Source organism: Uranotaenia lowii, chromosome 2 (assembly GCF_029784155.1).
Source record: "Uranotaenia lowii strain MFRU-FL chromosome 2, ASM2978415v1, whole genome shotgun sequence".
NCBI classification, from domain to species: Eukaryota; Metazoa; Arthropoda; class Insecta; order Diptera; family Culicidae; genus Uranotaenia; species Uranotaenia lowii.
Window position 1 is genome coordinate 123,039,475 of NC_073692.1, and position 26,317 is coordinate 123,065,791.

At 32.3% G+C, this 26,317-nt stretch overlaps 1 protein-coding gene across 1 annotated transcript in view; it reads left to right on the forward strand.

Moving 5' to 3' along the window:
• Nucleotides 1-20,528, forward strand: part of LOC129741820 (uncharacterized) — a 141,813-nt gene extending 121,285 nt beyond the window's left edge. Inside the window, exon 7 of the mRNA XM_055733611.1 lies at nt 19,619-20,528. Within this exon, the coding sequence (XP_055589586.1) occupies nt 19,619-19,755 (137 nt within the window). The 3' untranslated portion in view covers nt 19,756-20,528. The remainder of the gene's footprint in view (nt 1-19,618) is intronic.
• The last annotated feature ends 5,789 nt before the right edge of the window (nt 20,529-26,317 follow it).

Genomic DNA, 26,317 nt, shown 5'->3' on the forward strand with positions numbered 1-26,317 from the left:
AAAAATGACAAAAATGACAAAAATGACAAAAATGACAAAAATGACAAAAATGACAAAAATGACAAAAATGACAAAAATGACAAAAATGACAAAAATGACAAAAATGACAAAAATGACCAAAATGACAAAAATGACAAAAATGACAAAAATGACAAAAATGACAAAAATGACAAAAATAACAAAAATAACAAAAATGACAAAAATGACAAAAATGACAAAAATGACAAAAATGACAAAAATGACAAAAATGACAAAAATGACAAAAATGACAAAAATGACAAAAATGACAAAAATGACAAAAATGACAAAAATGACAAAAATGACAAAAATGACAAAAATGACAAAAATGACAAAAATGACAAAAATGACAAAAATGACAAAAATGACAAAAATGACAAAAATGACAAAAATGACAAAAATGACAAAAATGAAAAAAATGACAAAAATGACAAAAATGACAAAAATGATAAAATTGACAGAAATGACAAAAATGGCAAAAATGACAAAAATGACAAAAATGACAAAAATGACAAAAATGACAAAAATGACAAAAATGACAAAAATTACAAAATTAACAATATTTACAATATAAAAATTATAAAAATTATAAAAATTATAAAAATTATAAAAATTACAAAAATGACAATATAAAAATTATAAAAATTACAAAAATGACAAAAATTACAAATAAGAAATTATTGATTTTTTTTTTCATCACATCTTAACTGTGGCATAACTCTTCTTTACTTTATTACTCCTCGAATATCTTTGATTGCGGTGACCTAAGGAGAGCATTCAGTGTCTCTGAATGTAAGTCTTGGCCGATAGGGCCATTTTATAGATTCTCCCTGAGGCATCTTTTATTCCTTCCCTCTTATCCTTTCCATACTATCGAAGCACGAATCTTTGTTTATCCTAACCGACGAGGGCCTACGGGAAACCCCATTTGCGGAAGTGTTTGATGCCTTTCTTCTTTATGACCCGCTGGACTTTCCGATCACATCCGTCTTTGCTTGCCATCCCGAGGGGTGATTGAGAAAATATTTGGAATCGACCCTCAATGCTTGGAAGGCAGCCCAATCAAACCGAAAAAAACCGCTAAAGCCGCAGATGTTTGTGCCTCTAGATTTTGTCGGTTGATGTAATACATAAGATAGTCCGGCAGACCGAAAGTTTGGTCGTTCCGTTAAGCGGTCTCCGGGGAGCTTTTCCGGGGTGCTTTTTCCTGGTAGCTATTAACCTTTGAAATGGGCGGTGGCGATCGGTGGATCCAGTGACACTCGTTTATTATTGGTTCTTGAAAGTATGTGTCCGAAGTCCAATAAACATCACTTAGGAAAATGCTGCAAGCGTTGAGAGTAAGTGATGAAAGCTGTGGGAATTATCGGTTTGGTAAAAGTCGCCTGAAAAGCTTCCAATTTACGAGGAAGCGTTTGTTGATCAGAGAAAGAAAGTGATTGAATCTATACGGAAGGATACATTATTCGTGATCGTAAGTGTGAATTATTCATTAGTCACAAACAGATTCTATAAAAAAAAGTCGTTTGGATCTCAAAATGTAAATATACTATTGGGTGGTCTCGTTTAAGCAAAACGATAGAAGCATTGCTGTTTTAAGTGATGTTAAAAGCGGATTTGGAAAATTAAAATAAGGTATTGAAAACACAGTGCAACACTAAAAATGAGAACAATTACTTTTTCTTTAATATTCACATGAAAACCAATAGATTCAATAGAGAATTTCTTCAAACTCATCAATAAAGTAGAGTTGAATGAGGGAACTTGATGCCTTTAAAATATGTCTGAATTGGAATGAATATAAAATTTTCTAGAAAAAGTCTATCGAATACAATATGATAAATTATCTTTTTTTTTAGTATTCCTCAATGTTCCTTAAAGGTTAAAAAAATGATTTTGTTTTCGTCTAAATAGATCGTGTTCATTGCTCGACACACGAATAATATTATACAACCAAAAACTAATATTTTTATAATTATTTTATGGTGAGAAAGCGCAAACGATTGATTTTGTCAAAAAATAAGACACACTATAAGAACATAGCGCCTTCATGTATGCAATGAAATAAGGGTTATAGACACGTTTCTAGATTTCTAGAAGGATCAAGCACCATCGAAAGGTTAATCTGAAAAATCATGTTACGTAATAACGATTAAGCCAACTAGCATTATTATGTTTTTATTATGGCATTTTTTGTGTTGCTCGTTTTATGACGGTTTTATTATTGTCATGAAAAATGCTTCTATTCTTGTTTCGACTATTTGATTACAGGCAGTTTTGAAAACGCTTATAAAGCTTTTACTAAACACAATGTGGTTTTGAAAAAACTTTATTAGCGAATATAAGTGAATTATAAAATTGTAATACAAGTATGTGACAGTAATCGATCAAGTTGTCAGAACAGGACACGCTTACGTTAGATTGCACATTAGACCGCTGAAAAAAAAATGACTTTTTGCTCCCATATGTTTTTTGATGCCATTTGAGTCACCAAGCAATAGTGTAAAATTTGAGATGGTTTGGTTGATGCCTAAGTTAGCACAACGCGTTTTAATTTTGTGTGGAAATTGGTATGGAAGAAGAAATTTTTGAACATTAAATCATGCAGAAAATTTAAATAAGCTTGAAATTTAGTCGGTCTTTGGTTTTTAGTTTGACTATTCTGAAGCTTCATTTTTTTCTTTCATGAAAAGCAAATGAAAATTTCATGAAAAAATTATAACCATTTCAAAATAAGTATCTGAATCCATTGAAAAGTATCTTAACCCTTCGTTTCATAAAGTAACAAATTTGCTACAATTAATGTATGAAAAAGCAAAAAAATTGTATTTTATTTTAATTTTTTTTCTTGATGCTCATCATTTCCAACTGTTCGAAATGATTTTTGAGGAAAAATAAAAAATCATGAATTAAAGGGTTAAAATGGCAGACTTGCATGAAATGTATTTGGTTAAATAAATATAGATATAGATAGTTATTATACATCAATAAAATCTTTGGCTATACAAAGAAGTTTTTTGAGATTTTTTATTTCGATCCTATGGTTACACAGCTTTAAAATAAGCAGATAAAAAGGCAAAAATTTTAAAAGAAAATTCTGAAAAAAAACATCAAATAACTTTTCTGGGGAACAAGTAAGGTTTGTGCTTTGTTCACATGAATTGTACTGCGAGAATCAAGAAATATTTTTCATTTAAAATCATATTTTTTTGAACATTATAACTCGTTGCGCTAAAGTCTGCTTCATTGAATATTGGAACACAAACAATTGCGTGTAGTTCAGTCATTTATTAAAGAATTCATAATTTGTTTTTCATACAAACGTAGCACTTTCTTTACTCTTTCATAAAAAAAAAATTAAAAAATTATTCATTGCTGTTTCGAAGAAATTCTCGTACTTTTCCCGTAATACGGCACGTTAGGCGGCGCACACCCTTTTCGTCCACCGTTTTGGCGATTTGATTCGACCAGTTCTTCATTTGAGTCATGTTCCTAACAAGTTTTCCCTTTGCCTTAAGCCTCCGCTTCGTGATTGCCCAGTATTTCTCTATCGGCCGGAACTGGGGGCAGTTTGGGGGGTTGAGGTCCTTCGGTATTACGCTGACCCCGTTCGTTGCGTACCATTCCATAACCGTTTTGCTGTAATGGCAGCTTGCGAGGTCCGGCCAAAACATTACTGGACGGTCGTGGGCACGAATAAACGGCAGAATCCGTTTCTGTAGGCACTCTTTTTTGTAGACTTCTGATGTCATTGTCTTGTCAGTGAGAAAGACTTTGGTTTCCTGTCCACAACTGCATATCCCCTGCCAAATCATGTACTTGCGGGCGAATTTAGCCGCAAACACGAACTTAAATTTTGCAGGTACATCCCCCCGAGCCGTCGCCAAATAAAATTTTTGACCTGGGATTTGCCCAAAGTCCGCCTTCACGTAGGTCTCATCGTCCATCAGAATACATCCGTCGAACTTGGTCAGCACTTGGTCGTACAGCTTTCGAGCACGGATTCTGGCCACATTGTTCTGCTTCAGCGTCCGATTTGGCTGTTTGCTGGCTCAGGATGACCTTATTCCTTCCCGGAGACGAATTCGTCGCACCGTACTGTGAGCGGCCTGGAACTTATTGGCCAAATCGCGGTCTGAAAGATTGGGATTCCTCTTGACGGCCTTGATGACTTTCCCACGCAGTTTCCGGTCGACAGTTCCACTCCGACGCTTCGAATGCGGCTTCCGAGCCGTCTAAATGTTTCCTTGTACTGCTTGATAACACGCCATACGGTATTTCTGGGCATTTTAAGCTGTTTAGCTAGCTTCGATGCCGACAACAATGGATTTTCAAGAAAACTGTGCACAATTTGATCTCTCCGTTCGGCTTCCATGGCGGTTGTTTACAAAATGCTATCGTTTGGTGTTATGACATAAATACATTGTGAAAGGTAATGAATTTCCCGACACGTGGGTGGAAAAAGTTTCCAAATCCGTCCACTAGGAGCGCCACAATGAGCAAAAGAATTTGCTCCAATATTAAATGAAGCAGACTTTAATTTAGGACTGAATGGATCGTTTCCAAAATTGTTATTGCAATTTCTGGCAGCAAAAATAATCAAAAAAGTTATGGGAGATGTAAAAATTTATGAATTTGAATTTTCCATACAAAGATAGCAGCGGTCTATTGCACATATTTGATTTGAAATTCCCATTTTTACACATTTTTGATAAGTTATGCGAGTCACATCAGCGGAAGTGGTATGAATATCTTTTGAAATGGAAAAAATTGTTGCTTGATGCCATAATTAATCCAAAATGGCTTGATATATGTATATCAATTATTTTTTAAAGTTTCTCAAACCGTAAACCTACTTACGTTTTCACTAAAATTGTAAAAAAACAATTTAAAAATACAAAAATCTATAAAATGTATAAGTTTTCAAGTAAGCTGCAACAAAAATAATAAAATTTTAATGACTTGGTTTGTGTAACTGTTTGATTGTATTCTTCTAGATACACCGATTTCTAGAAGACATAAAAATTTCTTGAAACTTTATAAAAAAACATCTTTTTTCCTAGTTAAATTTCGAAACATTAAATAAAAGCTTATGGATGAAGTTTCTGTTAATCTTCAAAATTGACGAAAAAATAGTTGTTTCCCATTTTTTTACAAACATTTCCAAACACAGCTAGATAAAATACTGTATGAATAACACTTTAAAGGGAAAATGAGCCTTAACCTGGTATGCCAAAATGCGTTTTGTAGATTTACATGTTTGAACAAAACTTTTGTAGCAAAAGTCTTAAAAAATGAAAAAAAAATCAAACATCAATGAAAATCCAATAAGTTATCATTTACCTGGAATCGAATGCTAATAACTGCTTTATATTTTTTACAGGTTAAAGAATTGCTTAAAAAAAATTTCAATTTATGTGAAAAGCCGAAACGCACCTACATTGCAAGTGCATCTGCCAACTTTTGGATTGATTTTAAACTAAAATTTTCCTCAAAAAAAATCACTAAAAATTCCAACAGAGCCAGGTAAACATGCAAAAAAAAATAAATGATAACCTTTGCAAAATTGACAAAATTGTTTAGAACAGGGGTGAGCAACCTTTTGAAGCAACGGGCCACTTTTGATTTGAAATTCTTTCGGAGGGCCGCATCAAAATAAAATTTAATATTTATATTATAAGAGATGTTGAGAAAGGTTTCAAAATTATTGTAAAAAATTTTTTAACCAGATTTGTCAATGTTACAGTTTACATTTTTGATTCTAGAAAATATTTACAGATTCCATAAATTTTAAATTTAATTCAGACACCTCTGGGACAGGGTTTCTAAGGCTGAATCATAAAAATCTTATGACTTTGGTAGTGTGGATATCTAATTTTTAAGTTAAATGACTCCTTTTAATCATTGTTTTGTATGATATGTCTATGAAATTTCTCAAAATAGCATCACACATAACACAAGTTAACAAAATTCACATTTTTCTTAGGTGCCAAGAATCTCAGAACTGATTTCGACTTATTCAGGGGTGCTGAATCCAAATATGTATTCAATTAGTTTTTGGGTCAGCTCTAGTTTTCGAGATAATTTAAAAAAAAAGATAAAAAAGTTTAAATTTATGTCCTTTTTTTGACAAAACTGTAAAATACAAATACTTACTGACTCAATGATCAATTTAAAAAAAAAACACAAGTAATTTTGAATTCTGAAAAAAGATATGGAAGTTTTCTGTTTGTTATCCAAACCTGCAAAAATTGGAATTTATACGAAATTTTAAAGAAAAATCAAACTCAATTGAATCTTTGATATTTTTAAAACCGTAAATCAAATTATTCCGCAGTCTTCAACAAACTTGCTGAAAAAATTAAAATCTTCAATTCAAGAACATTCTTTAATGAGGTCAAAAGAAGTTGTAATCTTATTTTTTGAATTTCTATAAATTGCAGAATTCAAATTTTGAAAGCGTTTTATCTGTAAAATAAGAATATCTTGACAATATCTGAGTCCTTAAAAAAAAGAGTAGTAAATTGATTTAAAATCAGCTTTTGATTTTTATGTAGGTTTATTGGTTTATCAGTTATGGAAGATCCAACCTTTACCCAAAATTGATCAATTTAAAAACTTCCACACGCCATATTTCCGAAACTAGAAGCGATAACCGAAATATGTGAAATGTTTTGAATAAAGGACGCCAATCTCTTACAAAATCAGTTGAAACATAGGCACCAAAAATGCTGTTTCACTAAGTAATCGTTACAAACAAATCACAGAATTACAGTTATTGTTTTTGTCGAGGTATCAGAATATCGCTGAGTTCTATCGATATGAAATCTGTAATCGTTAGTCCAATTTTTATTATAAAATTTTCCTTATTTCTGTCATTAGTCAAGAAGAAAAAAATTTCACTTCATCATACAATTTGAACTTGTTTGGAACGAAAAATCAAGTCTTAACTACCTCCTATATAACGTATTTCCGATAAATAAAAAGAACTCAATAAAAAGCTTAAATCCTAGAGTCAAAAATCTGGATGATTATGAAAAAAATGCAACTGAAAACAAGCGACGTGCCAATCAAGTTAATGATATATCATGTTTTTGTTATAGTAGGTGCTAGTTTATGATAATTAACAATCTTTCGTAAAAAAAATCGTGAAATAAATTTAATTTACGATTAGCTCCGCGGGCCGCACAAACATGCCTCGGGGGCCGCATGCGGCCCGCGGGCCGCGGGTTGCTCACCCCTGGTTTAGAATGATCATCTCGCAAAGTAAACATATTTTACAAAATTGAAAAAAATCACAAAACTGCAAAAACTGACGTTTAATATTTTGTTTATTTTGTCATTGTAAATTTAGCAAAAAATTTCAATTTTTTCAGTTTTGTCATTTATGTCTTTTTTCTTTATTTTGTCCATTGCGTCAATTTGACTTAATATGCCTATTTTTCCAATCTTGTTAATATCGCAAATGTGGTTAATTTGCCTAATTTCATAATTTTTTTCTATTATATCAACAATGTCAATTTTATCAAATTTGTAAGTTTCGTCAATTTAGACAATTTTGTCAGTTTTCTCGTTTATGTAAATTTTGTCAATGCTGTCAATTTGGTAATTATTGTCATTTCTGTAACTCTTGTCAGTTTTTTTAATTTATCAATAATATCAATTGAGTCATATATGTCATTTTTGCAAAATTTGTCATCTTTATCCTTTTTGTCAACTTCATGAATTTGGCCAAATCTGTAAAATTTATAATTTAGCCAATTGTATAAAATTTCGTCGAAATTTTAAAAATTTTGTAATTTTGTAATTTTGTAATTTTTTTTACTTTTGTCAATTTTTTTCACTTTTGTTGTATTGATTATTTTGGTCATTTTCATCTTACAGTAAATTGCCGATTTTGTCACCCCCATGATGCATTTTTGGGTGACAAATTGGGAACAGTGACAAAATCGGGTAATTTTTAAAAAGCACTCTTTTTTAGTAATTCTGTTTAAATTAATCAGAAACATCAATACTGCTTCATTAACAACAGTGTAGGGTGTTTTTGCGTTCTATTAGTTGATAAAGAAAGCGTTAAGGCTCTTTTTCATCGAAATGTCATAAAATGATCGTGATATGTTTCTTAAAACACTCTTTTTGGACTGGTATCATCAAGAAGAGTGAATAATCCTCAGTGATTAAAGTCCCTATGATCTAATAAAAAAAATCAAGGTGTTATAATAAGTGTAAAAAAATTATTGTTCAAAACAAATTCCAATTAAAAAATCAAATCTGACAACTGGGGGAGCATTCCTTCTGCTTATTTCGCATGAAGCTGCACGGATAACATAGTTGATTGGGCTGATGTCTCAGATTTCTCGATAAATTACGTCATCTTCTTGTGGCGTATTAGGGAAGTTGCTTTGAAGAAAGCTCAATTGAGCCAAAGAGGTATGAGAGATAAAAAATGGTCGATTTAAAGATTTTTAATGTAAACCAATTTTTCATTTTCAAACTTTGTTTGGTGAATTTTTAAGATTTTTAGAGTTTTATTTCTGTTGTGCTTAACCGAAAAATGAGTAAGATGAACTAAGCTTTCATCTATCAAGAGAACGAGAGCAAACGGAAAATAACTTGAATATCCTAAATATTTCAAATAAGGAATTAAATTCTCGTTCATTAGTATCTTGAACGTGGAACCGTATACTTGATCTTTTATTAAAACCATATTTCTTCATCCGATTTCCACCTGCTGGAATACATCATTTTATAACATTTACATAACTACTTTTGCGTTCAAAAGAAAAATACAAATTTCGAAAAATGTATGGAAATTGGAATAACACGCCCAGTTTAAAGCGTGCTTTTCGATACAAGCTATTTCGCAATTATAATCCTTTAGCTCCAAAGGTCCAAAACAAGCTTATTGATCATATCAATGATTTATTGTGTCGTTATATTTATTATCTTGATTGTATTTACCATCTTTATTATTGAAAAAATGTGAATAAAACCACTTGTATAAAATCCGACATTTTTTTTTGTCGTTCATAGTCGCTTTCGATGTTTTCATGTGGTATAACAATGTTGTCAACTAACGCGATATCAATTAATAATCATCCCAAAAAGGGAAGGTTTGAATCTGAGTATTTTTACATTAGTATAAAATAGTGATAAAATCGGGTCAAAAAAGTGACAAAATCGGGGGTAGACAAAAGCGGGGGCAGACATAATCGGTGCGTGACAAAATCGGGATTTCACTGTATTTGATATTTTTGTCAATTTTTCCAATTTTTCTTGAATTATTAGTTTTGTCATTAATATGGATTTGTCAGTTTTGTGAATTTTGATTTTTCTGTCAGTTTTGTGATTTTTTTCATTTTTGTTAATTTTGTTGGTTCTGTCAATAAAGTCAATTTAGTTAATTTGGTCTATTTTGTCAATTTTAGTCTTACTATCAATTCTGTCGTCTTCGTAAATTTTTGTCCATTTTGTCATGGCTAGGCTCAATGTGTATTTGTATGAGATGATTGGGTAAACGTTAAACATCAATTCATAATGAGTGGAAGTAAATTTCCAATTATTTAGGCAAAGGCACAAAAACATGGTATGATTGGAAGTTAATAGAATGTGGAAGGTATTTCCACAAATTATTCTTATATGTATCCTGATTAAAAAAAATTGTTTGAAGGGATTGACTTAAACCTGGAAAAACCAGATCGATGTTTAGACATTATACCTCTTGACCAACTATGCCAGAATACATTTCACATCAAAACAGCGAAAAAGTAATATGTTCACAAATTATTTTACATTCACCTTATCAAATTTTGATCATACTAACAAGATCAAATCACTTGAGTATCAAAATTGGTTGGTAGCAAAGAGGTATAAGTGAATTTATTTGGAGCCAAACGGGTATAAGACCAAAAATTAAAAAACATGTGTCATCTCAATTAAACGTTATTTTTAAGAAAAATTTTGTCAAATGATTTGTTTTCATTTTGGAAGATCATAGGTACTCATTAGAAAAATTCATAAAAAAAATATCTATGGAATTTATCGAAACACAACGAAGAATAAGAGCTTTTTTCTCGAAGTCAGCTTTTATGCACTTTTACCCCCTTGGCTTCAAGGGAGTCGAATATTCATTAGGTTTTTCAACCTACATTTTTTTCGTGATCACTTTGAAACAAGGTAGAAATTCATTTAATAAGGGCACTTTTTAGGCATAGCTTTAAAACATAGCACATATGAACAAAGAGGTTTTCACTCAATAATCAACATTACCTAAAACCGCAAGCAATTTTGATTTCTGAGAAAAAAAGTTAATAAAGTTTTTTTTTCGTTTTTTTCCTAAATCTGAAAAAAACTGTATTTTTGTCCATATTTCGTAAAGAAAGTTCAAACTAAATTCAATTTTTTGTATTTGTATAACAACGTTAAATCGTTTCGCAATTCTTATCTGACAATTGTTTTGAATTCAGGATGCCAAAATCTTCCAAAATAATTTATTAAAACAAAGCCATCAGAAATGCTGTTTCCCTGTGTAGTATTTAGGACAAAGAATTTAGTAGCATAAAAATACTAAATGATTATTGTGTTCAGAGTAAATAACAAAATAAAGCCACAGTGGGACTTTCTCTTTTACAGAAAATATTTGGCTTTTAAATCGCGATACTATTATTGGCATTCAGAAGCTCTCATACCGATGCATCAGGTATGGTTCTGTAGTAGCGTGCACGAATCTCAACCGGCAGGTCTAGGTTCAAATATCCTTGCTGTACCCGAGCAAATCAAGAGTTGTTCAAGTCTATTGAAACGTGGACATTTTGTTCTAATTTGAAATATTTTAACATCCTACGAGTACTGAATTATATCTCAATTTGCTATGAAAAAAATTGAATATTAAAATATCTCTTCTTAATATAATTTTCTTTTTCTCTTCTTTTCGGGTTGGTACAATTCAAGTAATGCAACTACGAAATTTTTATCAACTAGATACTTTTTTCATGATTGTCATTTTGTCAGGCGCCTACTTCTTTAATACATGGGAAATTGTATACCATGAAGGCGAGCACATCGACTAGCGTGTCTATGGCGCCATGAAAAATGTGACGTCATATTTTTTATTATCTTAATAAGTGATTGCTGGACGTTGCAAGCAAATCAAAGGGAAACGTTTTTTGGAGTGGTCATTTTATGATACTTACTACGAAAGAAGTTCCCAAACTGTTTTGTTTTTTTTTTTTTTGTTTCTTTTATAGAATTGAAAGAAAAAAAACAATTTTGGATAGATAAAAGTCATTTTAATTGTGTAGTCCAGTTTCGCGAAAACACAGACATCTTCAGAACTCATCGAGCTGATTCGATAGGTGCCTGTAAAGGTTTGTATAAGACCTTTAATTAATGATCTCCGAAATCAACCGATAACTACTCCTTTCTGTGAGAAAGGCAAAAAGATATTGTATTAAGGTAATGGAAAAAGATACATTTCTATAAATAAAGAAAGCTGATGATTAGGTATATTGAGATGGTCTTTATGTTTCAGGATGTACATATGTACATAAATTCATCAGCATGCTTGTGGATCTAAAATTCAGTCAGTTGATATATTTTATTTCCCACTTAAAGCATGTGAGTAATGCGTTTGTTGAAGTCGAGTTTCATGCTAAAATTCATTTTCCGGAACTAGGTAGTTTTTTTCCTTCCCACTCTTTCCTTTCAAGTACAAGGTTTTGCTGTTCGTAATCTATGCTTCACCACTTGTGACGGCAAGTTGTACAAGAGGTTGTACACATATAATACTTTGCAACTTGATAATGTTAGAAGAAACGAGCGGCCATGATTCATGAACCTGCTTCTTTCAACTTTATGCATCCATGGCAATTCCGCTCCAGAGCAATGTCAAGATGATGATGGTGCAGATGATGATGATGATTATGATGATGATGAAAATGTTCTTTCTTTCCTTGACGTTGTACCACCACAGCACAGATTCGTACCTAACCCTGCTGCTGTTGCTTCGAAAAAGGGGATTATTTTGAAACGGAAAACGAGTGAGTGGCTTCAACATGACATGTTTGATCAGAAGATTTCTTATCCATACATGCATACTTCTATGGTCTCCGATCTGCTCAAGAAGGACTGCAGGAGCAGTTTGTGGCTTGAGTTCTGGCATCATACGCACAACTTGGTTTGTTTTACAGAGCCGGATTGTGTTTTCTGGTGAACGCAAATGGAGCAGTGTCGAATGACCCGAGGAGTAGCAGGAGGACCCACTAGAAAATTTCCCTGTGCACTCTTGAGCAAAATAAGGAACGAGTATATAGTTACCCTACTGGAAAAAGTTTTTGCACCAGACCACTTTTCAAGAACACTACCATGGTGCTGCCAGCTTGTACATGTGGCAGAATAATATTGACCTGGGGACGTTTATTGTTTGTTTTGCATGGAGTCGAGCAAATGTTTTCCATGTGATCCAGCTCTGTTGTGAGAGCTCTTCTCGATGATCATAATTAATATGTATCTGACTGCTTCAGCCATTCACACATGATTTAGCTGGAAAAGGTGAAACTAACGACCTTCTTCTGAAATTATATTTTCCTTTTCTATCAATCGAAATAAAGAAAATCCAGCCAACAAAAAATGGTTTCAAATTTGAGCACTTACACCAACCAACCACCACCCCCTCCCCCTCCCCCTCTAACGTTAGTTTAATATTGACAAATCAATTTTGGGAAAAAAAATCACATCACGTCAATGTCAAAGTTCTTCGAAATAACAGGTTACCTCATCCGCTATAATGGTTGACAGATTCCCTGAATGATGAAGTAGTTGTTATGAAAAATAGCGAGCATTGTACTGAATTTTTCATTTTTTCTATAAACATTATTTTTTATGCCAGTAACTTGTACGCCACTGTCCTCAAATATATACATTAATCCGACTTCCCAGATTTATGAGCTCCCTTAAAAAGTTCGATTCGGTTTGCGGTTCGGCATAATACGCGAATTTACCGCGGAAATATCAAAATTTTAGTGGGAATTTTTATTACAGGGTCCGGCAATTGAAGTGCTACGCATTGGAACTTACAAATAATTTGATCAGAACAAAAACTTTTTCTTTCAAATTTAATACGATTTACATCAAACCAGATCATATTTTCAAAATCCATTGGCGCATTTCGATATTTTTGTCCTTTAGCTTAACCACTCGCTGCAGAAGCTCAAGGCACATATTCTAAAAAGACCGCAGGTGGTTTTTGTGGTATTTTACTTCAGGATTCAACTAGATGGCGCTTCAGAACTTCCAACCCGTCATGTTTTGTGGAGTAGGCTTCGGGCTTCAGTAAACGCTAGACAGCCAAGTCCATAGGGTTCAGGTCCGGCGAACTCCCCGACCACTCCGTACTCGGACCTCTTTCCTTGGTAAGCCAATGTGAAGTTCTGCTGGAAAACCACCAACCAAAACCATTGAGACGTGTCCACAGTTCGAGGAAATGCCGTAGAACTATTTTCGATACGTAAATTGATTGATCTACACCTCTTCAGGGTGTTCGGTTGATCTTCATTAGGAAAGTACGGGCGATTCCGACCTAGACCTTTAATAAGACATATTTCTGTCGTCTTGTGGCTGTAGTTCTGTTTTTTCACGAACCGCTGAACGGCGATGAATTCATCGGTAGAAAACACGATATTCTGCAAATTTTTCATGCGCGAACCGCATAAGCTGCGCCTTCGCCCTTTCTATCAAAATAAAAAAAATATACATACACTCATTGGACAACTCACGAAATATGTCTTTCTTCTGTTTCACAGCCTTGTACTAGGCAATCAAAGCACTATGTTAAGGTTCAAGGACTATTTTTACAAAAAAAAACACTTGATTACAAAATTTACAAAAATATCCTGTGACATCTAAGACATAATGTTAGCAAGGTGACAAGGTGTCATCTAATGCGGTTTTGTATACTTCGTAGAAATCTCTCCTTAAATTTTGTAGCAGATCAATTGCCGGATCCTGTAGATACTGGAATCTATTTCCCAGCATATTGTGAGCTTAAAAAATTAAATTTTCGAAAGAGGACAGATCTAATAGTCCTAATAAATCATTTAACACACAAATTTTACAAATTTCGTTATCAGTAAAACATTAAATTGATAAATTATAATAAATTAGATAGATAGATATAGGGGAGAGTGGGGATACTTGATCCCCTTTTCTTATTCTCACCATATCTTTTTGGAAAAATTTAGCAACTCGCCGTCTTTGAAATTTTCAGACAGCTTGTAACTTCAAGTTTCTATGCTCCAAAAATTAGAACGATACTTGAACCCATTGATGAACTAGAAGCATTTTCGTGGGAGTAAAAAAATTGCGATTTTTCTGAAGTTAGGGGAGACTTGATCCCCTATTGAAGGAGACTTGATCTTTTCTTCAGGAAGCCCTAATCCTTGTATAAAAATCAAACAAAACCCCAAGATAGAATGTTAATTGACTATTTTGGTCATGTTTGTTCTCATTTCACAATTTATAGCAGACATATGAAGAAAATTCTATAACTTTGTCTCAACGCTATTAACATTGCATACTTAAAGGCGCTATTATTTATAATTAAGAGAAAATTTATTATTTTTGCTCTTTTCTTCAGACAATTGTTTGATAAATATTAGTTTTTGAATAAATATTAGTAATTTCGTATTCACCAATGATAACGATCAATTCAGAACAAGAATATGCCGTTTGGAAGGGGGATCAATTGTACCCAACTCTAGGGGATCAATTGTACCCATAATCAACATTTTAGAAAACTTTTTCTGAAAAAGTTGAGAGTTTTCCATTGCTTTGAAAATATGGCATTATGAAGTTCATTTTACGCTCGAACGATTGATACATTGGAACAAATATTTTTTTCATAATTTTCCCATGTAAGGAACATTTTAAAGTGATGGAAAAAGATCTTCAAGTTACATTTTGTGAAATTTTTCAAACAAAGTTCAATTACTCAAACAATCATTTTGTTAAAAAAAATTTAAACTACAAGCATTGTTATTTTGCTCATTTTGGCACATTTTTCTAGAACATTTGATCTTTGTAAGACATTCCAGTTTCGAGATATAGCTAAGGAATCAAGTATCCCCAGGGATCAAGTATCCTCATTCTCCCCTATAGAAAAGTTAGGAGAAAATTGAAAGATGTTGATAAGAACGAAAGAGCATTTTTGCTGATAAATTTATTAACGTACACCTTACTTTACACCGCATTATTTAGGAGAAGTAGGACCCGGAAATAATTCAAACTCTAGATCCAAAAAGGGACTATTTTTTGTCAGGGCTTTCAGGGAGCGTTTCATTAACACATTGAGGGTTCCAGATTTTTTCTTAAATAATTGTCTACGTCTGAGAAAAGTGACACTCCACACTCTAAATTAAGAATAGTGACATATTGAAACTAAGGGACGTATAAAGGTTAAAATGTACATAAGAGTGCCCTAAACGACTCGACTTTTGAAAAAGTTATTCGCTGCCGGCTAATATTGGTTTTAGGCCTAGTAAAAGGTTCCTTACCAATTTTGAACCAGATCGAACCACTGGAAGGGGTCGCTCACCGAGCCTGAAGTGTGTATGGGATTTTGAGACATTTTGTTCGGGAGGAACATGAAATACCAGTTTTTTGTTATCAATATCTCTGGTACCCTTTGGCCGATTTCTTTGAAAAACAAGTTTTCTTATTGCCTAAACTATGACAAAGTTATGAGGCTTCAAAAATAGGCTGAACGTTTTAAGGATGATATTCATCATGAGGCGTCAAAATGTTCGACCACCCCGACCGTAACGCTCAATTTGAAATGCATACCACATCGTAAAATTATGACCGATTTAGATTGTTTTTATTGCGTTAGATTGTTGAATCTAAGATTTTTCAAATATTTGGTTGTGGATAATATTCACGTGACAATTCGGAGAGTAGTCCAGGCGAAAATTTAGGTGAGAATCAAAGTACTTGATCCCCAATTCTAGTTTTCATCATATTTCCAAGTGAAAATTACACCCCGTTCACCGTTCATCGTTTAGGATAAAATTTTGACCATTTTATCGTAAATTGCATAACTACAGGGGCAAAGGAACATGACTGTTTTCCGGTTGTAATGCATGCCACACTTCAACCAATTTTTCCTAAATTTTAATCATTTAAGATTGACAACATTTCTTTATATTTTTTTTTTTTTTCAAATTGTTTCGCATATAACTGAAATAACTCAACTTATATAAAAAGCAAATATTGTACATATTTGTACGCATTTAAGCGAGGTTTATATTTTTTCTTTTCTACCCAACATATGATTTTTCTTAATTCAATCCAGAATGGTTGAATTAATCAAACCACCAGATCGAAAAAACAAAGACCAAAAATTTCAAATGTTGCCATAATTTTAATTTTTTGAAAAATAGTTCCATTTTCAGTTTCTAAGATTATCTTAGCGATTTTGAATCAAGAATGAAGATTTGATAGTTTTGTTGGCTGGTGATTGAAAAAAGTGTTTTATTCGGGAACAAGTAAATTGGGTTAATGTTTTGAATTGTTGATTGATAAATTTATAACGTTTAAATGAATCGATTAACCTGCTCCCGAGCATGCTTCGAAAATTAAAAAAATCTCAGTTATTTGTGAAACAATTTTACCAAGAATTATAAAGAAATATAGCCTTGAGTCAGTCTAAAATGTTTCCAAATTAAGGAAAAAAAGGTTGAAGTGTGGCATTAGACTGAGTCGATTTGGGGTCATTTTTGAATTTCTCAAACCCTGGGGTCTTAAAAGCTTCGTTTTGGTCCAAAACTCATCCGTGATTTTTTGTAGTTTTTTTAAGTAACGTTTACATGAGTAAATTTGAACTTTTAGGGTTGTATGAGAAAATTGAATATTTTGTACTGAAAAATCAACATCATTTTTGTTTCTTCTGTGGAACCGAACCTACTTATGGTTTTTATGCCAATTTATAAATTCCTTTATTGAAATTTTCCGTTGAACAACTTTGTCGAATATCATAACTTCGTATCTTTTTAGACAAAAAAGTTATTAGCTCTTTAACAGGTGTATGTCTTTTGGCATTGAAAAACAAGAAATTCAATTGACACCACTACTGGGTGCCAAGCAAAGTATTGCAAGACCACTTCATTCCATACTTCGTGGGGCACAAGCAGTGGTGTCAATTGAATTCATGGAATCTCATTTTTCTGTCCACATGGTCCACGTGCTATCGGTCATTCGAACCTTTTTTTTGTGTATGATCAACAGTATTGTTGATATAAGTTATGTTGTGATAGAAAAAATAACAAAAAGGTCGAATATTTTGCCGCCAAAATCATCGTCTAACTCGTAATGAGTACATTCACGCATTGCGTTTAAGGAAAAAATTTGTGGAGAACATAGAATATTTGAACTGCAATAACTTTTTCGTTTTAAGTCCAATCGTGTTGCAGTTCTGAGGTTCAAATATTTGTTTTAATCAAGGCTTTAAGAAAAATATTCATAAAAAGCAATCAGTCAATGAAGAGAAAAATTCTCATTGAAAAACCAGTATTCCCAGTGTCCCAAATCACCTTCAGATCTGAGGCTTACAATGATCAGATCTTACTGATACTTGGCAAGTGCCCTTCTGGTAAATTAATGATCTACTTTAGCTTGAAGCAAGTGAAAATTATCAAGTTTAATTCTCCCTATATTAAGATATCGAAATTAAGAGATCGCGGCTCGTTAAATAAGTCAAAAATGTAAATATTACTGTTGAGGTATAATAACCATAACTTCTTCAATTTTCAATCAATTCTGATAAACTACCACTTGAAATCTTTGATTTTTGATTGACATTTACGATGTGACATTTAAATGTTATCATCAAGTCTAAAACTGTCAATAAAACAATTTTGTTTCTTAAAAAATTATTTTTATTTATTCTATCACAACTTTACAAATAATTTTTTCAATCACACATTCACTATTATCAAAAATACTGTTCATCATACGCAAAAATCAAGCAGTGATGATCGATAGAAAATTAAACCACCTTCAATAAACAAAAAAACTATAAATTAATGTTATGCAGTTCTAGGTCTTTGAATATAATACAAGTACTTTTTTTATTTTTCGAAAATTTCAAATTTGGAGCAAAACTCAAAAACTGCTTTACTGAGACGATTTTGAATTTCATTTTCGGAAACAGCGTCCGATTTCACATTAAAAGAAATGTTTAGCCAATTAAATTCAAAAAGTTTAGTTCAAAAATGCTGCAAACCAGTGTAATCTTTTATTCACTTAGGAATCAGTGTGTGTTGCATTGATTAGGGAAGAATGGGGATACTTGATCCCCTTTTCGAATTGTCACCATATATTTTTGGAAAAATTTAGCAATTCGCCGTTATTTGCATTTAATGATAGCTTGTAATTTTAAGTTTATATGCTTCAAAAGTTAGAACGATACATGAGCCCGTAGATAAACTAGAAGCATCTTCGTTGAATGAAAAAACAATTGTGATATTTTTGAAGATGGAGAAATGATCCTTAATTTAGGATGCCCTAAACCCAGGACAAAAACCAAGCAAAATCCAAAGGTAAAAGGTCCGTTGACTTTTTATAAGTTCTCATTTCACAGTTTGTAAGTAGGAATCAGACAAAGAGAATTCTAAAATATTGTCTTCTATGTTTTCAGGCACAATTGTCTAGGTTTTAGATAAAAACAGTTTTTTGAGTCTTATTTTACAGCTGGGCAAATATTAGTAATTTCGTGATAACCAACTATCACGATCCATTCGGAAGGAAAAAACGTCTCTAGGAATCAATTAAATCCATAACATACATATTGGAAAACTTTTTCTTCATTATGCAGTTCATATTATTCTCTCACGGTTGACATATTAGAATAAATATTTTAACTTTAATTTTTTCTTGATCTTCAAATCACATTTTGATACATTATTCAAACCAAGTTAATTAACTAGGATTTTTTTTTTTGATTTTTTGGGATAACAGCGTTGTTGTTTTGTTCTAGTTGGCATATTATTCTAGAACATTTGATATTTGGAAGACGTTCTGGTTTCGAGATAAAGCGAATGAATCAAGTATCCCTAATTATCCAGTATCCCCATTTTCCCCTTTAGTAAAATAAATTGAAAATGGTCACAAATGAACAAAAAAAAAAAAAACGCAAAATGGATTTGAGTACATAGAGAGTTTGTTGTTTCCAAAATCAAACGATGCCTGTTCTTGAAAGTGTTATGATAAGAAGGGAATAAATTTGTTCTGTTTATTTGTTATGACAACATTTGATATTTATTCATATTTGTTCCACACTCGATCTTCTATTCAAGACATTTATTGCTAACGACTAACACATATCGGATGTCTCATAACGCCCTCCTACGTATACCGATAGCCTTCAAACTCAGATAAATTCGATCAATTGAAGCAGAACTATAAAAGGCCAAAAGTAACTGTTGTTAGCAATGGCAAATCCTGCTGCCAATGCAATTCTACACGTTCGCTCCCAGAAATGCCAACAAATCGATTAATGTTAAATCTCACTTATCCAATCTCTCCTTCTCTTTCCTTCTTCATTTTGCAGCGGACAAGAGCTCTCCACCTTCCTCGTCGAGTGCCGGAATGGTCGTCGGATCGTACGTGAAAGTATGCTGGATAACATTCTACATCTGCACAATCTGCACCGTCCTGTTGTATTCGCTTCGAGTGGGAATATCCTGATTGTACAACCTGAAGGAGATTATCAAGATATAAGACGTCGCCACGAGAAATGTCTGCAGCAGCCGGCAACATCCGGATCCGGAAGGCGGTGAAGACGAGAGTGTGGGAGGAAACGAAACAAAACAACAGTCTGTAGTCTAGTGTAGTGTAGTGTTAGTTTAGCGTAGCATATATTAGCAATCCCAAACAACTACTAGACGAAAGCTAATCAAAAAATAAATCGAAGATAAACAGAATTCAGGCTACAAATTGAAATGGTTCAAGAAGACAGGCGAAGAGTAGAAGAAGGGGGAAAAAGACAAAAGTATCCCAACGAGAATGAGATAAAACCGATGAAGAAACTCAGATAAGAAACAACGCCATCACTAGCTTCCAAGATTGCTTTATATTTTAAAACTAAGAAACCAAAAAACAGAGAAAAAAAACTGGTAAACTACTACCTTCCAAAACGACGAAAATCCGACAAAAAAAGGAAATAGTGAGCGTAAAATAATTTTGGAGAAAATGGAAACTTTTCAGAAACATGCGCTAAAGATGTAAAAACTCGAAACAGTTTGTGAAAGGGAGAAAAGCAAGAAAAAACTTGTGCAACAAAAGAAAGTCGAACACTACAGTTGAATAATGGAATAGCTACCAGTCCATTCGGGCCTTTTTCGGTGGGGAAAATGTGGAAAACAAAATCGTTGAAAATGGAACCGGAAAGTTATGTGCCCTAGGAAGAAAAAGAATAAAAAAGTGCACCCATGCCATGCCAGAAGCATCAACCCATTTGAAGGAAGAAAACCGAAAAAACTTAATGAAATGGAACCGATCCAATAATGATGGGGCACTAGTACACTGTAATTAGGGAACCATCGGGTGCTCAAGTCTTTGGCAAGTGTCCATCCGGGGAAAACCGTTCGAAATGAAATTACCGAAGTTCTCGTTCGACTCTCGAACGAAAGCTGCAAGAAGTAAATAAGTTTTTGTTGTGATTTTTTTTTGGCTTAGAACAGCATACTTGAGTGGAAAGTTGACCTTGTTTTGAAAAGATGGGTAATTACTTTTATAAATTTAAATCGCTAAAAAATAAGAAAGCATTGTAATAAAAATATTGAGGTATCAATTCTTTCAATCATTTGAAAAAAGTCCATTAATAGAAATATCTTGCTATTCAAATATGAAGAGATAGCTGAAAAACTGCTCAAATCCCTGGAACATTCTTTACAAAAAATCAACAAATTTCAAAGTGATGTTATTAAACCACGAAAACAGGTTTGAAAAAAATCTTAGCTCATCAATCTTCAAAAAATAAATATTTGATGTACACGTCAGATATCTTAAACAATTTTAAGTATTTTCGGAAACCTGATCATAAGATACTTAAACCTTTGAACTGATTTTAGAGATGGAAAACAATTTCATTAAAAATGTTTCATTTTAAATACTCGAAATTATGAGTGGAATTTTTATGAATAAAAAAAACTGAATACAAAGTTTTTCGTGAAAATATCAACCCCTTTGAATCTATACTCGAACAACTAAAGTTCAAAAATGTAAGTTTTCAATAAAAAAAAAAATACCAACTTCTAAGGTATTACCCAGCACAATGCCAAGAATTTTGGAAAAATAATTGAATTGTCAATAAACACAAAAAAAAAATCAAAAAAAAAATTCTGCAAAAATGTCGAAAATTTGACTTGAAATACAATTCATAAATGGCTAAAAAATCTTGTAAGAAAATCACACTCTAAACTAGGATTCATTACTCAGATTCAGAAAAAAAAATTCACAATTTAGATTCAGAATCAAAACTTCATTTAGATTCAGAATTCAGATTCAGAATTCAGATTCAGAATTCAGATTCAGAATTAAGATTCAGAATTCAGATTCAGAATTAAGATTCAGAATTCAGATTCAGAATTCAGATTCAGAATTCAGATTCAGAATTCAGATTCAGAATTCAGATTCAAAATTCAGATTCAGAATTCAGATTCAGAATTCATATTCAGAATTCAGATTCAGAGTTCAGATTCAGAATTCAGATTCAGAATTCAGATTCAGAATTCAGATTCAGAATTAAGATTCAGAATTCAGATTCAGAATTCAGATTCAGAATTCAGATTCAGAATTCAGATTCAGAATTCAGATTCAGAATTAAGATTCAGAATTCAGATTTAGAATTCAGATTCAGAATTCAGATTCAGAATTCAGATTCAGAATTCAGATTCAGAATTCAGATTCAGAATTCAGATTCAGAATTCAGATTCAGTATTCAGATTCAGAATTCAGATTCAGAATTCAGATTCAGAATTCAGATTCAGAATTCAGATTCAGAATTCAGATTCAGAATTCAGATTCAGAATTCAGATTCTGAATTCAGATTCTGAATTCAGATTCAGAATTCAGATTCAGAATTCAGATTCAGAATTCAGAATCAGAATTCAGATTCAGAATTCAGATTCAGAATTCAGATTCAGAATTCAGATTCAGAATTCAGATTCAGAATTCAGATTCAGAATTCAGATTCAGAATTCAGATTCAGAATTCAGATTCAGAATTCAGATTCAGAATTCAGATTCAGAATTCAGATTCAGAATTCAGATTCAGAATTCAGATTCAGAATTCAGATTCAGAATTCAGATTCAGAATTCAGATTCAGAATTCAGATTCAGAATTCAGATTCAGAATTCAGATTCAGAATTCAGATTCAGAATTCAGATTCAGAATTCAGATTCAGAATTCAGATTCAGAATTCAGATTCAGAATTCAGATTCAGAATTCAGATTCAGAATTCAGATTCAGAATTCAGATTCAGAATTCAGATTCAGAATTCAGATTCAGAATTCAGATTCAGAATTCAGATTCAGAATTCAGATTCAGAATTCAGATTCAGAATTCAGATTCAGAATTCAGATTCAGAATTCAGATTCAGAATTCAGATTCAGAATTCAGATTCAGAATTCAGATTCAGAATTCAGATTCAGAATTCAGATTCAGAATTCAGATTCAGAATTCAGATTCAGAATTCAGATTCAGAATTCAGATTCAGAATTCAGATTCAGAATTCAGATTCAGAATTCAGATTCAGAATTCAGATTCAGAATTCAGATTCAGAATTCAGATTCAGAATTCAGATTCAGAATTCAGATTCAGAATTCAGATTCAGAATTCAGATTCAGAATTCAGATTCAGAATTCAGATTCAGAATTCAGATTCAGAATTCAGATTCAGAATTCAGATTCAGAATTCAGATTCAGAATTCAGATTCAGAATTCAGATTCAGAATTCAGATTCAGGATTCAGATTCAGAATTCAGATTCAGATTCAGAATTCAGATTCAGAATTCAGATTCAGAATTCAGATTCAGAATTCAGATTCAGAATTCAGATTCAGAATTCAGATTCAGAATTCAGATTCAGAATTCAGAATTCAGATTCAGAATTCAGATTCAGAATTCAGATTCAGAATTCAGATTCAGAATTCAGATTCAGAATTCAGATTCAGAATTCAGATTCAGAATTCAGATTCAGAATTCAGATTCAGAATTCAGATTCAGAATTCAGATTCAGAATTCAGATTCAGAATTCAGATTCAGAATTCAGATTCAGAATTCAGATTCAGAATTCAGATTCAGAATTCAGATTCAGAATTCAGATTCAGAATTCAGATTCAGAATTCAGATTCAGAATTCAGATTCAGAATTCAGATTCAGAATTCAGATTCAGAATTCAGATTCAGAATTCAGATTCAGAATTCAGATTCAGAATTCAGATTCAGAATTCAGATTCAGAATTCAGATTCAGAATTCAGATTCAGAATTCAGATTCAGAATTCAGATTCAGAATTCAGATTCAGAATTCAGATTCAGAATTCAGATTCAGAATTCAGATTCAGAATTCAGATTCAGAATTCAGATTCAGAATTCAGATTCAGAATTCAGATTCCGAATTCAGATTCAGAATTCAGATTCAGAATTCAGATTCAGAATTCAGATTCGGAATTCAGATTCAGAATTCAGATTCAGAATTCAGATTCAGAATTCAGATTCAGAATTCAGATTCAGAATTCAGATTCAGAATTCAGATTCAGAATTCAGATTCAGAATTCAGATTCAGAATTCAGATTCAGAATTCAGATTCAGAATTCAGATTCAGAATTCAGATTCAGAATTCAGATTCAGAATTCAGATTCAGAATTCAGATTCAGAATTCAGATTCAGAATTCAGATTCAGAATTCAGATTCAGAATTCAGATTCAGAATTCAGATTCAGAATTCAGATTCAGAATTCAGATTCAGAATTCAGATTCAGAATTCAGATTCAGAATTCAGATTCAGAATTCAGATTCAGAATTCAGATTCAGAATTCAGATTCAGAATTCAGATTCAGAATTCAGATTCAGAATTCAGATTCAGAATTCAGATTCAGAATTCAGATTCAGAATTCAGATTCAGAATTCAGATTCAGAATTCAGATTCAGAATTCAGATTCAGAATTCAGATTCAGAATTCAGATTCAGAATTCAGATTCAGAATTCAGATTCAGAATTCAGATTCAGAATTCAGATTCAGAATTCAGATTCAGAATTCAGATTCAGAATTCAGATTCAGAATTCAGATTCAGAATTCAGATTCAGAATTCAGATTCAGAATTCAGATTCAGAATTCAGATTCAGAATTCAGATTCAGAATTCAGATTCAGAATTCAGATTCAGAATTCAGATTCAGAATTCAGATTCAGAATTCAGATTCAGAATTCAGATTCAGAATTCAGATTCAGAATTCAGATTCAGAATTCAGATTCAGAATTCAGATTCAGAATTCAGATTCAGAATTCAGATTCAGAATTCAGATTCAGAATTCAGATTCAGAATTCAGATTCAGAATTCAGATTCAGAATTCAGATTCAGAATTCAGATTCAGAATTCAGATTCAGAATTCAGATTCAGAATTCAGATTCAGAATTCAGATTCAGAATTCAGATTCAGAATTCAGATTCAGAATTCAGATTCAGAATTCAGATTCAGAATTCAGATTCAGAATTCAGATTCAGAATTCAGATTCAGAATTCAGATTCAGATTCAGAATTCAGATTCAGAATTCAGATTCAGAATTCAGATTCAGAATTCAGATTCAGAATTCAGATTCAGAATTCAGATTCAGAATTCAGATTCAGAATTCAGATTCAGAATTCAGAATTCAGATTCAGAATTCAGATTCAGAATTCAGATTCAGAATTCAGATTCAGAATTCAGATTCAGAATTCAGATTCAGAATTCAGATTCAGAATTCAGATTCAGAATTCAGATTCAGAATTCAGATTCAGAATTCAGATTCAGAATTCAGATTCAGAATTCAGATTCAGAATTCAGATTCAGAATTCAGATTCAGAATTCAGATTCAGAATTCAGATTCAGAATTCAGATTCAGAATTCAGATTCAGAATTCAGATTCAGAATTCAGATTCAGAATTCAGATTCAGAATTCAGATTCAGAATTCAGATTCAGAATTCAGATTCAGAATTCAGATTCAGAATTCAGATTCAGAATTCAGATTCAGAATTCAGATTCAGAATTCAGATGCAGAATTCAGATTCAGTATTCAGATTCAGAATTCAGATTCAGAATTCAGATTCAGAATTCAGATTCAGAATTCAGATTCAGAATTCAGATTCAGAATTCAGATTCAGAATTCAGATTCAGAATTGAGATTCAAGCCGAAAAAAATTACAAAATATTGGGTTTCCACCAAAAATAATCATTTGGAATACACTTCAAATTGATCATCACCCAAGATTTTTTTTTGATATTGTTGTAGAAAAAAAAAATTCCAACAATCCATTTTCCTAGAATCAGTTGTTTGATTATAAACATGTGAAGTTTTAATAAAAATTTTGATGCAAAAAATCTGCTCTGTTCATTCGCGAATTTCACATTTTTAGATAATTATGGTCAAAAACACTCACAACAATAGAAAATTAATTTTTTCGAAGCACATCATTCGTTGTTCCATTTTTAACGTTTTGAAAAAAATCCATTTTCATCCAAATCTTCTTCCTGAAAAAGAAACTGGGATATTCAAATGTTGTGAAGGAATTTGAATTCATCGTTATTGATTATTTAAATATGGCAGATACAGTGCTTATTTTCGGGTAGCTCGAACATCTTCTCCCCAAATTGATAATAAAATGGCATAAAAGGCATATTGAAAGAATCAACATCGAAAAGTTCAATTATAGCTTTCGAACATTGTAAATAGTTGTAGCTATTACACAAACAAAAAACAGAAAGAAATAACGACAGAAGAAGATGTACATTGAAGAAAAAAAAAACAAACACTCTTAGTACCGATTGTAACGGCTATTTTAAAATCGTTGGCAAAAGTGGAGAGTTAACGCAAATATAAACAAATGAAAGTTGAGTTTTGGAAACCGACCACCAGAGTGCTCTGCTATAGGTGAAAAGAATTTGCCAATATTTGCATAAACAATCGCTGGGAAGCTGCATAGAATGAAAGAATGGAAAAAAGGTAAAATAAAACACCACAGTTGATTCCAGAAAAAAAAGCCGTTGTAAATAGTT